Source organism: Pleuronectes platessa, chromosome 21, assembly GCF_947347685.1.
Source record: "Pleuronectes platessa chromosome 21, fPlePla1.1, whole genome shotgun sequence".
In the NCBI taxonomy this organism is placed as follows: Eukaryota; Metazoa; Chordata; class Actinopteri; order Pleuronectiformes; family Pleuronectidae; genus Pleuronectes; species Pleuronectes platessa.
The window spans coordinates 13,010,678-13,024,280 of record NC_070646.1 but is presented as its reverse complement, the minus strand read 5'-3'; the positions used below and the strand labels follow the sequence as shown (position 1 = coordinate 13,024,280).

At 41.6% G+C, this 13,603-nt stretch overlaps 2 protein-coding genes across 2 annotated transcripts; one reads left to right on the top strand and one right to left on the bottom strand.

Moving 5' to 3' along the window:
* Nucleotides 1-459: 459 nt before the first annotated feature.
* On the bottom strand, nucleotides 460-2,092 carry phf5a (PHD finger protein 5A). The gene is made up of 4 exons (XM_053413314.1): nucleotides 1,960-2,092; nucleotides 1,590-1,613; nucleotides 831-997; nucleotides 460-663 (listed from the first exon to the last, which is right to left on the bottom strand). The coding sequence occupies exons 1-4, from the start codon at nucleotides 2,009-2,011 to the stop codon at nucleotides 574-576; spliced, it is 333 nt and encodes a 110-aa protein (XP_053269289.1). The 5' UTR covers nucleotides 2,012-2,092; the 3' UTR covers nucleotides 460-573.
* A 419-nt stretch (nucleotides 2,093-2,511) lies between these two features.
* aco2 (aconitase 2, mitochondrial) lies at nucleotides 2,512-12,985 on the top strand. The gene is made up of 17 exons (XM_053413780.1): nucleotides 2,512-2,593; nucleotides 4,583-4,725; nucleotides 5,413-5,671; nucleotides 5,756-5,848; nucleotides 5,951-6,109; nucleotides 6,229-6,379; nucleotides 6,530-6,634; nucleotides 8,581-8,672; nucleotides 9,113-9,218; nucleotides 9,355-9,512; nucleotides 9,622-9,695; nucleotides 9,796-9,907; nucleotides 10,005-10,283; nucleotides 10,389-10,580; nucleotides 10,796-10,928; nucleotides 11,071-11,192; nucleotides 11,288-12,985. The coding sequence occupies exons 1-17, from the start codon at nucleotides 2,558-2,560 to the stop codon at nucleotides 11,420-11,422; spliced, it is 2,349 nt and encodes a 782-aa protein (XP_053269755.1). The 5' UTR covers nucleotides 2,512-2,557; the 3' UTR covers nucleotides 11,423-12,985.
* Nucleotides 12,986-13,603: the final 618 nt, after the last annotated feature.

Genomic DNA, 13,603 nt, shown 5'->3' with positions numbered 1-13,603 from the left:
CCACAATCACTTAAAGTCACATCATTATTTATCCAAACAAGTCACATTCAGTTTTCAGTCCAACTGTGCTGACGCAGTGAAAGACATAAGGAAAGTTGTGAAACACTGCCACCTGTTGGAAGAGGCTGAGGAAGCTATTATAAAGAAACTGGATTGATGGTGATATAGCTCATTATCTGTAAACAGACACTTCACCTGTATTCACAATGTAGTGCAATTTTTTGTAAAGGACCAAAAAACCTTTTTACTGAGTAAACTGTCGATTAAGATCATGTGTATGATCAAAGTCTGGAGAACACAAATTCATACATCCAAGTTACTCACAAAATAAATTTGTGTTTTAATGTCAGTGGGTAATAGGACATTGCCCCACCCATGCCTCTGTCTAGTTCAAAGATTATTAATATAGAGCACTGAGTGAACAACCAATTCTTAATAAGCAAAGCATACACAGTGAAATAAAGGCAGAAATATAAAACTGAATTTTATTGACAAGTCAAAAATGTTTCTTGAGGTTTTAAAGAAAGTCTGCAAAAGCTGAAAAACTAAAACACGGACGGTGCAGCAGCATCTTCACCTCTTCTTGAAGCCGTACTTCTTCCTTTCATAAAACAGATCTGTTTTAGAGCTGCCCAGGTTTACAATCTTCGGACATCCATCACGCTGTGAGGACAAGAGAGGAGAGTAAAAAATAAAATTCATCTTAAATAAGCTAAATTAAGTTGTATATTTAGGGCTTAGTTTAGATTTTACTCCGTATAACAAAGAAAACAGAATCTCACATTTCAATTTCTCAAACAGATTATTTTCTCTTCAGCCACTCTACTCACATCTTTCTCCTGGATGGTGCACTCTTTACAGTAGTAGGCATCAGACACACCCGGCCCACCACAGATGACACAGCGTCCCTGGTAGGAGCCGTAATTACACTCGTCACAGATGCGCACTAGGGTGCACGGCCTCACATAGGAATCACAGATGACGCACTTTCCATCACCTGAGAGGAGGAACATAAACCAAGAGAAAAGAGATGAATAAAAATGTCTTATTATGACAATGATAAAATATAATATTTGGATTGGAATCATTTAGTGACGACTTTTTTTTTTTGCACTCAAAATTCAATGTGTCTCAGATCCAAATCAAAGGAGAGTTTTGAAGGGGGACTGGTTTACGATGGTCTTATCTCTTTTAAAATAGGTCACAGATAAATGGTTCTCATATTAAAATAGTTTCCATATTTATCTTGAGAGTATATTATCCCCAATATAACAAACAGCAGCATTATGAGTGATTATAACAGACAAAGTTGAATTGCACACAAACCCTATTTCTAAAAATCGGTTTATGAAATCAGTTAGACCTCCAGAAAGTTTAGTCTTTGGTTTCTGAGTCATTGCTGTGATATCATCACTTATCTGAGAAGGCATTGCATTACTAATTCCTTGCAATATTGTTGAACAGCAGTTAGTGATCAGTGTATGATGTGATGAAATACTAACAACACGAACAAAGGCATAAGAAAACATTTACTTTGAAAATAGAGGAAAGCATAATACGGTTAAAATGATTATGTTGTGATCACTTACATTTCTCGCAAAGTCTCCCGATTGCTGAGGAAAGGAAACAATGCAGTTAGTCAGTGCGGGAAGTCGCGTCCTTATAATCTTTCCACACTCGAGTAAAAACAACAACTTCTTCCTTCCGCTAATAATCAAACTTCTTATCAAATAGGACGAAGTAAAACTTCATCCATCTTCTCCCTGAGCGACAAATAGCTGTCGATATTTCCAGGCTAGCACAATCGGCTAATGTACTTTCAATGGAATACATGCTGGGGCTGTTAGCATGTTAGCTAACGTTGTCTAAATGCACGGCAACACAGCGATAAAGTACTTCGGGAAACTGGAAAAAAAAATATGTCAGATGATATTCAAGACTGATCCAGTTCACACTTACCAACACCGGCCTGTTTTCTGCAAAAGATCAGATCTGGATGATGTTTAGCCATTTTTTAGCCAACGCAAGGGAAGCGCTGCTGCTGCTTCTTCTTCTACTTTTACCTTCGACCTGTAAACTGGTTGGAGTAAATGGATCAGCGGCACCTATCGTCTCCAAGCAGACAGAGCAGACACACGTATTTACGAATATATTTTCTTGAAATCTCTTTTTTTCTATTTCACCTAAATGTAATTATAAGGGTTTGATTTTTTTATTAGCAACTGTGACGATGTTAGATTAAATATTTAGTTTTATCTATTTAAAAAAAAAAAGTAAATGTACAATAAAAATCACTCGCATCCTATAAGCTCTATAGAAATCAAACACACTTAAAAATTAATTTAGAGTCTATATGCTATCATGATTTATATATTTTTTAACGTCTAAAAGAAATGAAAGCAATATTAGGAATTATAAGTTTAAATGGGTTTTGTACCACAGTTTGAATGAGATTTAAAACGCAGAAAAAATATTTTGTCCTTGAAGGACCTGCGAGGCCCCGACTTAAAGAGGCGTGACGTCACAGGTGACCGTCACATCTTTGTCAGTGAACAAAATGGCAACTTACTGTCTGACTGTCTCCAGGCTTCAGGTAAGAGACTCTTTCTGTGATATTTACCGCCCAGTTAACGGTGTCACCTGCTTCTTTACATCACGCTATTGTACAGTAATGTGTTTGTGGCCCGGCCGGAGGACTTTGGGGGTTAGACACTGAAATAAAGCGGTGGAGCGGTCACCGGCTAGCGGCGCAGGTCATCGTGTCCCGGCGGATCGCGGAGTATCCACTGCGCCACAACTCGTCTGTCACCGTCCAAAACAACCACGGCTGACGTCTCCTTCAACAAGGAGCTGTTAACTATGTCCTCATCGTGTAAATGAACCAGACCCGTGTGGTTTTCCTACAGGAGTGTGGTGTTTAACAGCAAGGTTAACCACAAGGTTAGGGCGGCCAGCAGCCTCACAGGACGAGCTGTGTCCAGCACGCAGACATTATCGACATTAAATCATCACAATCGACACAGCGAACACTGTCTTATAGCTTTATTTTGTGAAGCTGGCTCGAAAGAAAGTAGACATTTTCCTCCAATCTGCCCGTGAGGAGAGGCCGAGTGTCCTCCAGCAGTGAGACGTTAAAACAATAACCAGTTTATAAACCATAGCTAAGCATCAGACGTTCACACGTTCAAAAATCTGAAGCCATAGTGAGCTCGGATTTTCTTCTATTGGAGGTCATGGCGGTTTTCATCTCAGGCTTTTCGTGATGGAGAAGAAGCAGAACAACCTCGTAATATCTAGAAACTAAATCTTTCTATGGATACAAACCATTCACACGTGGGCTAGTGGTTAATGAACGAATAATATCATTAACTCATCGTTAAGTGCAGTTGAGGAGCCAGGAAGTGATCTGTAGTACTACTGTAATATAAACCAGTTCACAGAAGGACAGTTGAAAGGTCAGGCTGGGTGATACGACAATATGGATACTTATAGCAATGTAATTGTCACCAATAGCAAGATAACTAAAGTCTAATACCTCTATAATACTACAGATTTATTAAATGTTTTGCTACTTATCAAGTGTTTTGTCAATCTCTGCTCATAAAGACGAGTTTAAAACCACAACATTCACTCGGGAGACAAAATCAGTGACATTTATTGTGGTAATTATCGATATGATTTTCTTTATGTTTATTGGGAACCCTTTTTGGTTCTTTGGTTATTATCTGAACCTATAATGAGGTTTCTAATTCAAGTATGAAGTTCTGAATCGTCTTCTTAAGTCGGCAGGTGAAGGACTTTAGGTTCAGCGGCTCTCTGTCAGTTCTTTCCCGCAGATTGTCTGGTTGTACGACACCCTCAACTGTTTGACGCGTTGTTCTCTTGTTTCTTCTCCGGAAACTTTATTAATTCGAGAAAATCTTCTGAACAGTCCTGCTCTCTTCTGCTAATGCTTTACTTTTATAATTCACTTATTAGATAATAGTACTTCAACCAGAGTGGAGTTTCATTTATGTGCCCTGGCCAAGGGCACCTCAACAGTTTTAGGGTCCAAGAAGTTGATGTGACACAAACCAGTGTCTCTCCTACGTTTCCAGCACCTACCTCTGCAAACAGTTCGGTTTTTGATATGAACATTTGTAAAAGGACCTTCTCTATCATGTATGACAGAAATTACTGCAGGAGGAGGAGTGGTCAGGGGAACTGGAGCTAGGGTTTCCATAGCGTGAGAATGTTTTAGTGGTTGACCTCATGTGGGGGCGGTTTCTGGTTCACCTGGGATGCTCTGACATCTGACACTTGAGTGTACACTGCAAATAACATTTTCCTTTAACAGCTCTCTTCTCAAAAGTCATTTTGATTCATAATTTCTCGCTGTCCGCTCTTAAGTTTAAAACAAACAAACAACCAATGCAAAAATTAACAAAACTCTTTTTGAATGATTAACAATCCATTTGCCAGATATGCTCTGTATGTAGGGGGATTGTAAAGAGGGCTGATGTCACAGGAGTGTTTCTCTGTTTATGTCCACAGCTCTGTGATTATGCTCATGCTTGTTTATTTTTGTTGTCACTGTCTCTAGTTGGCCCTGGGCCACGGTGCACGACGCCTGCATGTGGCAGCTGCTTACAGAGCCAAGGTCAATGTGTCTATGAGCCGGTTTGAGCCCACTTCATTCGTCAACTACGAGAAGCTCCAGTCTAACATTGACATTGTTAGAAAAAGGTAAGCGTAACAAGTGGGCATTGTGTTTCTGCTCAAGGACGCAAACTTGTATTACCGTGTCCTCCAATGCTCCCCTGTGTGCATGTCTGAACTCTAATGTTTGTTTGACTTTTAGCACAGTTTTTTTTTATCGTAGCTGTAGCCTGTGCCTTAGTGTGTCAGCCTCACGCTGCTTGAATCACTGTAAAGCCATTTAAATGGTAGTTATTTGGGGTGTGTGTGCATGCAGACGGATAGGTGGTACTGTGTTGGCTCTGCAGATCAATGCTTACTGCTGTTTCATCCCTGTGATTACAGCTGAAGTTTAGACTGGCATAAACTTGTAATTACAGAAAAACACGAGGAAGAGTTCAGGGATGAAACAGAGGCAGAAATAGTAATTTCATTGTAGTGTAAGATGAAAACAGTGGAAACTCTTATTGTTAAATTTGGATCAAATAGCCCTTATAACTCTATAATCTTCTCATGACTTATTTGTTAATATTTATTTTGATAGTTAAACATGCCAGAATGTTATATCTACCCATCCCCACAACAGTTTTTACACCACTTTGTTTCCTATCTTCATCTCTTGATGTTTTTTTCACAGTTTTAGTTTTTATTCCTATATTCTCATTTGCTCACCTTCTCAACCTCTTAAACGTTACCGCGTCCTTTTATTAATTATATTTTGTCTTTATGTTCCAGACTCAATCGGCCGCTCACGTTGTCAGAGAAGATTGTTTATGGCCACCTCGATGACCCCCACAACCAGGATATCGACCGTGGTCGCACTTACCTGCGCCTGCGCCCCGACCGTGTGGCCATGCAGGACGCCACGGCCCAGATGGCGATGCTCCAGTTCATCAGCAGCGGTCTGCCAAAAGTGGCCGTGCCCTCCACCATCCACTGTGATCACTTGATAGAGGCCCAGACCGGAGGGGAGGAGGATCTGGCCAAGGCAAAGGTGAGGGGTTCTGCCTGGTCATGGTAATTGTTTTTATGTTGTAATGATTTATTCTTGTAAACTGAGCAACCATCATCATCCTAGGAAGTCAACTCTGAGGTGTACAACTTCCTGTCCAGTGCTGGGGCAAAATATGGAGTTGGCTTCTGGAAACCAGGCTCTGGAATCATTCATCAGGTCTTATTACTTAAAGTTTTAATGCACTTTTCGTCTGAATGTGGTCAAATTTATAACAGTGGTGTAATTATGCTAACAATCATTGTATAAATATTCAAACAGATCATCTTGGAAAACTACGCCTATCCAGGAGTGCTGCTTATCGGCACAGATTCCCACACACCAAACGGCGGTGGACTTGGTTCCATCTGCATTGGAGTTGGAGGAGCTGATGCTGTGGATGTGATGGCAGGAATTCCATGGGAGCTCAAGTGCCCCAATGTGAGCAGAATACAGCATTTAGTATTCAGTCACCGTTCAGTAACCAGAGCAGTTTTTTGGCTTTCTTTCCATTTCTGGCCTTCTTACCTACAATTTACCTTTCGATATCTTCCTCTAAGGTCATTGGAGTGAAGCTGACAGGATCACTCTCAGGCTGGACGTCCCCCAAGGATGTCATCTTGAAGGTGGCCGGCATCCTGACAGTGAAGGGAGGCACTGGAGCTATCGTCGAATATCACGGACCAGGAGTCGACTCCATTTCCTGCACTGGTCAGTGAAACCGTCTGACTTCATTACACTGATCTTTGCTTCTTAGCTAGTATTTCTCTTATGAATGAATCTGTTCGGAAAAACATTAAATGTTGGATATCATAGCCGATATGTGGAGAGAATATAGACTGACAGATCTTTTGTGTGCAGGAATGGCCACCATTTGCAACATGGGAGCAGAAATTGGAGCCACAACCTCAGTATTCCCCTACAACCACCGCATGAGGACCTACTTGGAGAAGACTGGACGTGGAGGTATGTTCACAATTTACATACAGTGCCTTGCATAAGTATTCACCCCCTTTGGACTTTTCTACATTTTGTCATGGTATAACCACAGATTAAAATTTATTTCATCGTGAGTTTATGTAATGGACCAACACAAAATAGTGCATCATTTGGAAGTGGGGGGAAATATTACATGGATTTCACAATTATTTACAAATAAAAATCTGAAAAGTGTTGAGTGCATATGTATTCACCCCCTTTACTGTGAAACCCCTAACAAAGATCTGGTGCGACCAATTGCATTCACAAGTCACATTTGCAAGTCACATAATTAGTAAATAGGGTCCACCTGTCTGCAATTTAATCTCAGTATAAATACACCTGTTCTGTGACGGACTCAGAGTTTGTTGGAGATCATTACTGAACAAACAGCATCATGAAGACCAAGGAGCTCACCAAACAGGTCAGGGATAAAGTTGTGGAGAAATGTGAAGCAGGGTTAGGTTATAAAAAAATATCCAGAGCTTTGAACATCTCTCTGAGCACCATAAAATCCATCATAAGAAAATGGAAAGAATATGGCACAACCGCAAACCTACCAAGAGGAGGCCGTCCACCCAAACTGAAGAGTCGGACAAGGAGAAAATTAATCAGAGAAGCAACCAGGAGGCCCATGGTTACTCTGGAGGAGTTGCAGAGATCCACAGCTGAGGTGGGAGAATCTGTCCACAGGACAACTATTAGTCGTCTACTCCACAAATCTGGCCTTTATGGAAGAGTGGCAAGAAGAAAGCCATTGTTGAAAGGGATCCATAAAAAATCCCGTTTGGAGTTTGCCAGAAGCCATGTGGGAGACACAGCAAACATGTGGAAGAAGGTGCTCTGGTCAGATGAGACCAAAATTGAACTTTTTGGCCTCAATGCAAAACGCTATGTGTGGCGAAAACCCAACACTGCCCATCACCCTGAGCACACCATCCCAACAGTGAAACATGGTGGTGGTAGCATCATGCTGTGGGGATGTTTCTCTTCAGCAGGTACATGGAAACTGGTCAGAATAGAGGGAAAGATGGATGGAGCCAAATACATGGAAATCCTTGAAGAAAATCTGATGCAGTCTGCAAAAGACTTGAGACTGGGGCGGAGGTTCATCTTCCAGCAGGACAATGACCCTAAACATACAGCCAGAGCTACAAAGGAATGGTTTGGATTAAAGAATGTTAATGTCTTAAAATGGCCCAGTCAAAGCCCAGACCTCAATCCAATAGAGAATCTATGGCAAGACTTGAAGATTGCGGTTCACAGACGGTCTCCATCCAATCTGACTGAGCTTCATCTTTTTTGCCAAGAAGAATGGACAAACCTTTCCATCTCTAGATGTGCAAAGCTGGTAGAGACATACCCCAAAAGACTTGCAGCTGTAATTGCAGCGAAAGGGGGTTCTACCAAGTATTGACACAGGGGGGTGAATACTTATGCACCCAACAGATGTCAACTTTTTTGTTCTCATTATTGTTTGTGTCACAATAAAATTTATTTTGCACCTCCAAAGTACTATGCATGTTTTGTTGATCAAACGGGAAAAAGTTTATTTAAGTCTATTTGAATTCCAGTTAGTGACAGTACATAATGGGAAAAAGTCCAAGGGGGGTGAATACTTATGCAAGGCACTGTATCAGTGAAATCAATCTCAGAAAGGACGGCAAATCAATCATTTTGCTCCTGATTAAAAAAACGTTGGAACATAAAATGCATTTTACCAGGAAAAGTTTGGCTCAGTTGATGAGACATTAAAAGAATCTGTCATTTAAAGAAAGTGCAGAATGATAAAATCTGAAAGATTAGTGTGTAATAATACTCAACAATGCATGCGTATATATTTGTACATTGTTGTGGAAAGCTAGCTTGTTATAAATGTAGGTTTGGTCTCTGTGTGTCTTGACTTTTATCTCTGTCCTCTTTATGCTTCTCAGAGATCGCTGCATTGTCTGATGAATACTCAGACTTGTTGGTACCAGACGAAGGTTGCCAGTACGATCAGCTCATCGAGCTCAATCTGGATGAGGTCGGTTCTTTCTCTCTTTCCTCTTTTTTTAAAGATTAGATTCTGTCATTTTTGCCCTTCATTGGACAGTTCAAAGTAGAGAATAACAGGAAGTGCATTGATGGGTTGACATGAAACAAAGGTCTCTGGCCAGGGATCATTTAACACCACTTTGGTGTTTTTAAAAGGTGAAACCAGGATGGAAAACTTTCCAGAGAAAATTTGTAGTTTGATTTGTAGTAGATAATGTTTTAATTACTGAGTGCAAATCAAACAATACCAAAACAAAATTTCTCATCTTTTCTTAGATCTATAAAACATCCAGAACGAGACTCTTATTCTTAGCTTTGTAATAACTGGATTTTTATTCGTACAGACATTGATGTAAATGCAACTTCACTGGTTGGCAGAGTCATACAACAGTGAGAATAACTGTGTTCTTCCGCTTTTTCATTCTCTAGCTGAAGCCCCACATCAACGGACCATTCACCCCTGATCTGGCTCACCCAGTGTCTGAAATCGGTGCTGTAGCTGAGAAGAACGGCTGGCCGCTGGAGGTCAAAGTTGGTAAGAACTGACAAGGGAGGGATACACTGTTCAACTTTATTTATACTCCTGCTATTCATTAAATAGGCAACCAGAAGTAAAATGTTTTCTTTCTGTGTTACGTCTTTAATTCTCTTTTTGATCTTTAAATTTGTAGGTCTGATCGGCAGCTGTACCAACTCCAGCTATGAGGACATGGGCCGCGCTGCTTCTGTGGCCAAGCAGGCTTTGGATAAAGGCCTGATATGCAAAGCTCAGTTCACAGTCACCCCCGGCTCCGAGCAGATCCGTGCCACCATCGAGAGAGACGGATATGTGAGTGCAAGCAGACCAAAAGCAGGAAGCTGTACCTCCTCCATAGTGATTCAAACCACCTTAAAGTGATGTATGCTTGAATAAATTAATGTTTTTTTTCTTCCTGTAGTCCAAGGTCCTTAGAGATGTTGGTGGTGTGGTCCTAGCAAACGCATGTGGGCCCTGCATTGGACAATGGGACAGGTAAGAGGCCATTACTTTGTCGGTGTAGGGGCCATGATGTACAGTTTTGAAAGTAGACGTTAGACATAAGTGTTCACACATAACGTGTGCTTGTGTTTAGGCGTGATGTGAAAAAGGGAGAGAAGAACACGATCGTCACCTCGTTCAACAGAAACTTCACTGCCAGGAACGATGCCAACCCTGCAACACACGCCTTTGTTACCTCTCCTGAGGTAAAATTACCCACACTACTAGATATTTCACACTTCCTAGTGTAAGCACATGGTTACTTTTTGAAGCTCATGTCCTCTATTGCCTCTTTTCCCTCAGATCGTCACTGCCATGGCCATTGCTGGCACATTAAACTTCAACCCAGAGACCGACTACCTTACAACCCCTAGCGGTGAGAAGTTCATGTTTGACCCCCCCAACGGAGATGAACTCCCATCCAAGGACTTTGACCCAGGCCAGGACACCTACCAGCACCCACCTCCCGACGGCAGCAGCGTCAAAGTGGATGTCAGCCCTCAGAGCAACCGGCTCCAGCTGCTGGAGCCCTTCGACAGATGGAGCGGCAGCGACCTGGTGGACATGCAGGTCCTCATTAAGGTCAGGGCTTTGAAATGATGTCAATGGGTCTTTACCTTAACGTTTCCTTTTGCTGCTGCAGGGAAGAATTGACCAGTTACAATTTTATCTGCGCCATCTTTGCAGGTGAAGGGAAAGTGCACCACAGACCACATCAGCGCTGCCGGACCATGGCTGAAGTTCCGCGGTCACCTGGACAACATCTCCAACAACATGCTGATCGGTGCAGTCAACAGCGAGAACGATGCCATCAACAAGATTAAAAACCACCTGACAGGAGATTATGGAGGTGTCCCTGATGTTGCCCGTCACTACAAGGTGAGGGTCTTCTGTTGTGGTTTTATATTGGAAATCACAGACTTGGAAATGGGCCTCCATTGAACATTTACCCATTAAGAAAAAAGGCCCCCTCTAACAATGCTAAAGCTTAAGCATTGTTTGAAAACAGGCTTCTAAACCCCAAGGCTTGTCTGGAAATACTATACGTTTACTAAAACCTACTTCTGACCCTCTTTCCTTCCTGCTGTGCTCAGGCCAACTCTTTGTCGTGGGTCGTGGTCGGAGATGACAACTACGGCGAGGGCTCCAGCAGGGAGCATGCAGCACTGGAGCCCAGGCATCTGGGAGGCAGAGCCATCATCGTCAAGAGCTTTGCCAGAATTCACGGTACTGAGTTCCAGTAGACACTGGGTGTTCTTTTGATTTGGCAATGTCCAGCAAGTAGAAATATTTTACTTGAGTGTCCTGCACAAAGAAATCTTACCCTATTCAGTCTCTCACTTAACAAACATGTCTCCTTGGTTCCTAGAAACTAACCTGAAGAAGCAGGGAGTTCTCCCATTGACCTTCAGCAACCCATCCGACTACGACAAGATCCGCCCTGACGACAAGCTCAGCATCACAGGACTTGAAACCTTCACTCCAGGAACGGTAAGAGTGCAAAAAAAAATATGTCCTCCTCCTAATTCTTTTTTGCCAACTCAACTTAAAGCATCTGTAATGAAAATGTCCTATCATCCTCTCAGCCTCTGTCAGCACTATTGAAGCACAGTGATGGCAGCGAGGAGACCATTCAGCTGAACCACACCTTTAACGAGGGCCAGATCGAATGGTTCCAGGCAGGCTCCGCCCTCAACAGGATGAAGGAGCTCATGCACTGAGGAAGAGGAGCAAGGAGAGACAGCGTGAAGGAGGATGAGGATTATCAGGGGGAAAACGGGGTGGTGAGAATCGTGCGGGATGAAGGGTGTTGAAGAACGTTGACGAGCGCTCCATCATCTGCATTAGCACGCAGTTTGGACTGAAGTAATGTGTCTGTATACTTTGGAAATGTTAGTAAATTACTTCAGACTAAGTGTCAAGCTGATGTCGATCATGGAAATGTTTCAGAGCCAAACAGTGATAACTGGTTAGAGAGACACACACACACACACACACTCACTCTGACACACCGCTTTCACCCGCCTGGTGACGTAACCCACCGCCATGTGTTTATGCAGCTGTTCAAGCAGGTCAGTTGAGCATGGAAGCCACTTCACTCTGCAGCTGGAGGGTGGCAGTCAGTCACCTTGTTGTGTTAGAATTGTGTTGCACACTGCATGGAACTAATCAGCTTTAGCCAACAATTGTCATTCATCTGCTCCGGTATTATTTACAGTTCTCACGGAGATACGAGAACACTACGATTTCTTTTGCGTCTGGGTCTGATTATTGTTTGTGAATCTGTACTTGCAGTGATCTTGTGGTTTCAAAACTTCGTGTTTGCGCAATTCACTCATCCACTCAAATACATCTAGGTTAGCCTGCCACCTAATGGTCATGTGTAGGAACTGTTGTGTCCTCAAGCTAATTTAATCTAAATCAAAGCTGCACCCTAATGTCAGCAGTCTCTCCTGCTTTGGAAATGCATTCTGGGAAAAGTTAGGAAGTCGCACGAAAGCATGAGGCAGTCCGATTTAACAACTGAATTAAGGTGAAGGAGCATAACTTGTGGGATGTATTGATCACAGATTGATTAGTGTCCAATAGTGTGACTGTGTTTAGTGTTACATTAATGCTTTAATCCACCACAGTGCATATTGTCATTATAACGGAGAAGAAATATAGGCATTTCCTCATATACAAAGGTATTTGTACGCTTCAATACTGTATTTCGATTTACCCACTTATTCCCAAACACCATCCTTGTCCCACCCCCGATCAATCCTCAAACCTCTTTACAAGGTCAAACACACCATTTGTTTTATTTCCCCCCATTGTTTATATATTTAAACTTTATCTCCTGCAGAAAGGTTCAGGTCTTTCATGAATTTTCATAATAATTTTTTTTGATAAACTGATGTTATACAGTAAATCACTTGTTTGATGTAAGGGATCCAGGTTACTGTGTTAGACGGTTGGATGTGGTTGAACGGAAATTGACTCAAAACCTCAACATGGGAGGTTGTTGCATCTGATTTGTTTTTTTTGGTCTATACTTCCTCAGTCCCTTATAAACAAAATGTCAAGCGAATCCAATGAAGGTTCACTTCCACCGCATTCTTCCCTCCCTCTCTGTTTAAAATGTCTGCTTCCGTGTACATTTATGTATTGGTTTGTTTTTTTTCCTTCTCTGATTATCTTTTCTGTGATACAGAAATGCCAATGGGTTGTAAAATAAAGTCACAGAGCTCATTTATTTACATTAGCTCCAGTAATGTGAATAAAAATCTGTTAAAGGTTGAGTTGCTGGTATTTGTAGAGCTATGCAATCTAAATGTGACTGTGTAATTTTCATGACCATTATAAAGACTACACACATATATATATATATATATATATAGAACATTTAAGAATCTAGTGTTTCTCATCAGCACAAATGTAAATATGCGAGTATGTGACAGATGCTCAGATGTTTCTGCACAACAGCGTTCACACATCCAAGAGGGAAAAAACTGAATAAATAAGGTCACCACAGAAAGGAAGCTCCTGACATTGTGATTTCTGATGTCTACACAAAGTGGAGTTGAAATAAAAGTTTGATGTGGCTTGGTCAGGGATTGATTTGTTACGGATATACTATAGTGTACAATGTGATTTACCAATGTACTCACAGGAGAAATCTCTAAAAAGAGTATTGCCTGACAGAGCAGAGGTCTGTAAATGTAAAAGCGCCACACAACTGACCAAGCAAGTGTGAGTAAAACCAGCAGTGAGGAGCATGTGACAACAATAAGAACACTATAAAATACCTAAGCAAATAACGAGCAGTAAGCCTTAGTTTAACTTGGTATCTAAATATATATTTGGATCTTATAAATATAAAAGAAAATATACAAACATTTAAGTGAAATATGCCCCCA

Excerpts from the sequence above, each read along its gene's own strand:
- aco2 (XM_053413780.1), top strand. The coding sequence starts at position 2,558 with ATGGCAACTTACTGTCTGACTGTCTCCAGGCTTCAG. Across the intron at positions 6,110-6,228 it reads GGGAGCTCAAGTGCCCCAAT|GTCATTGGAGTGAAGCTGAC; the intron begins GTGAGCAGAATA and ends TCTTCCTCTAAG. Across the intron at positions 11,193-11,287 it reads AAACCTTCACTCCAGGAACG|CCTCTGTCAGCACTATTGAA; the intron begins GTAAGAGTGCAA and ends TCATCCTCTCAG.
- phf5a (XM_053413314.1), bottom strand. The coding sequence starts at position 2,011 with ATGGCTAAACATCATCCAGATCTGATCTTTTGCAGAAAACAGGCCGGT. Across the intron at positions 1,614-1,959 it reads CAGAAAACAGGCCGGTGTTG|CAATCGGGAGACTTTGCGAG; the intron begins GTAAGTGTGAAC and ends TCCTTTCCTCAG. Across the intron at positions 998-1,589 it reads CGGGAGACTTTGCGAGAAAT|GTGATGGAAAGTGCGTCATC; the intron begins GTAAGTGATCAC and ends TCCTCCTCTCAG.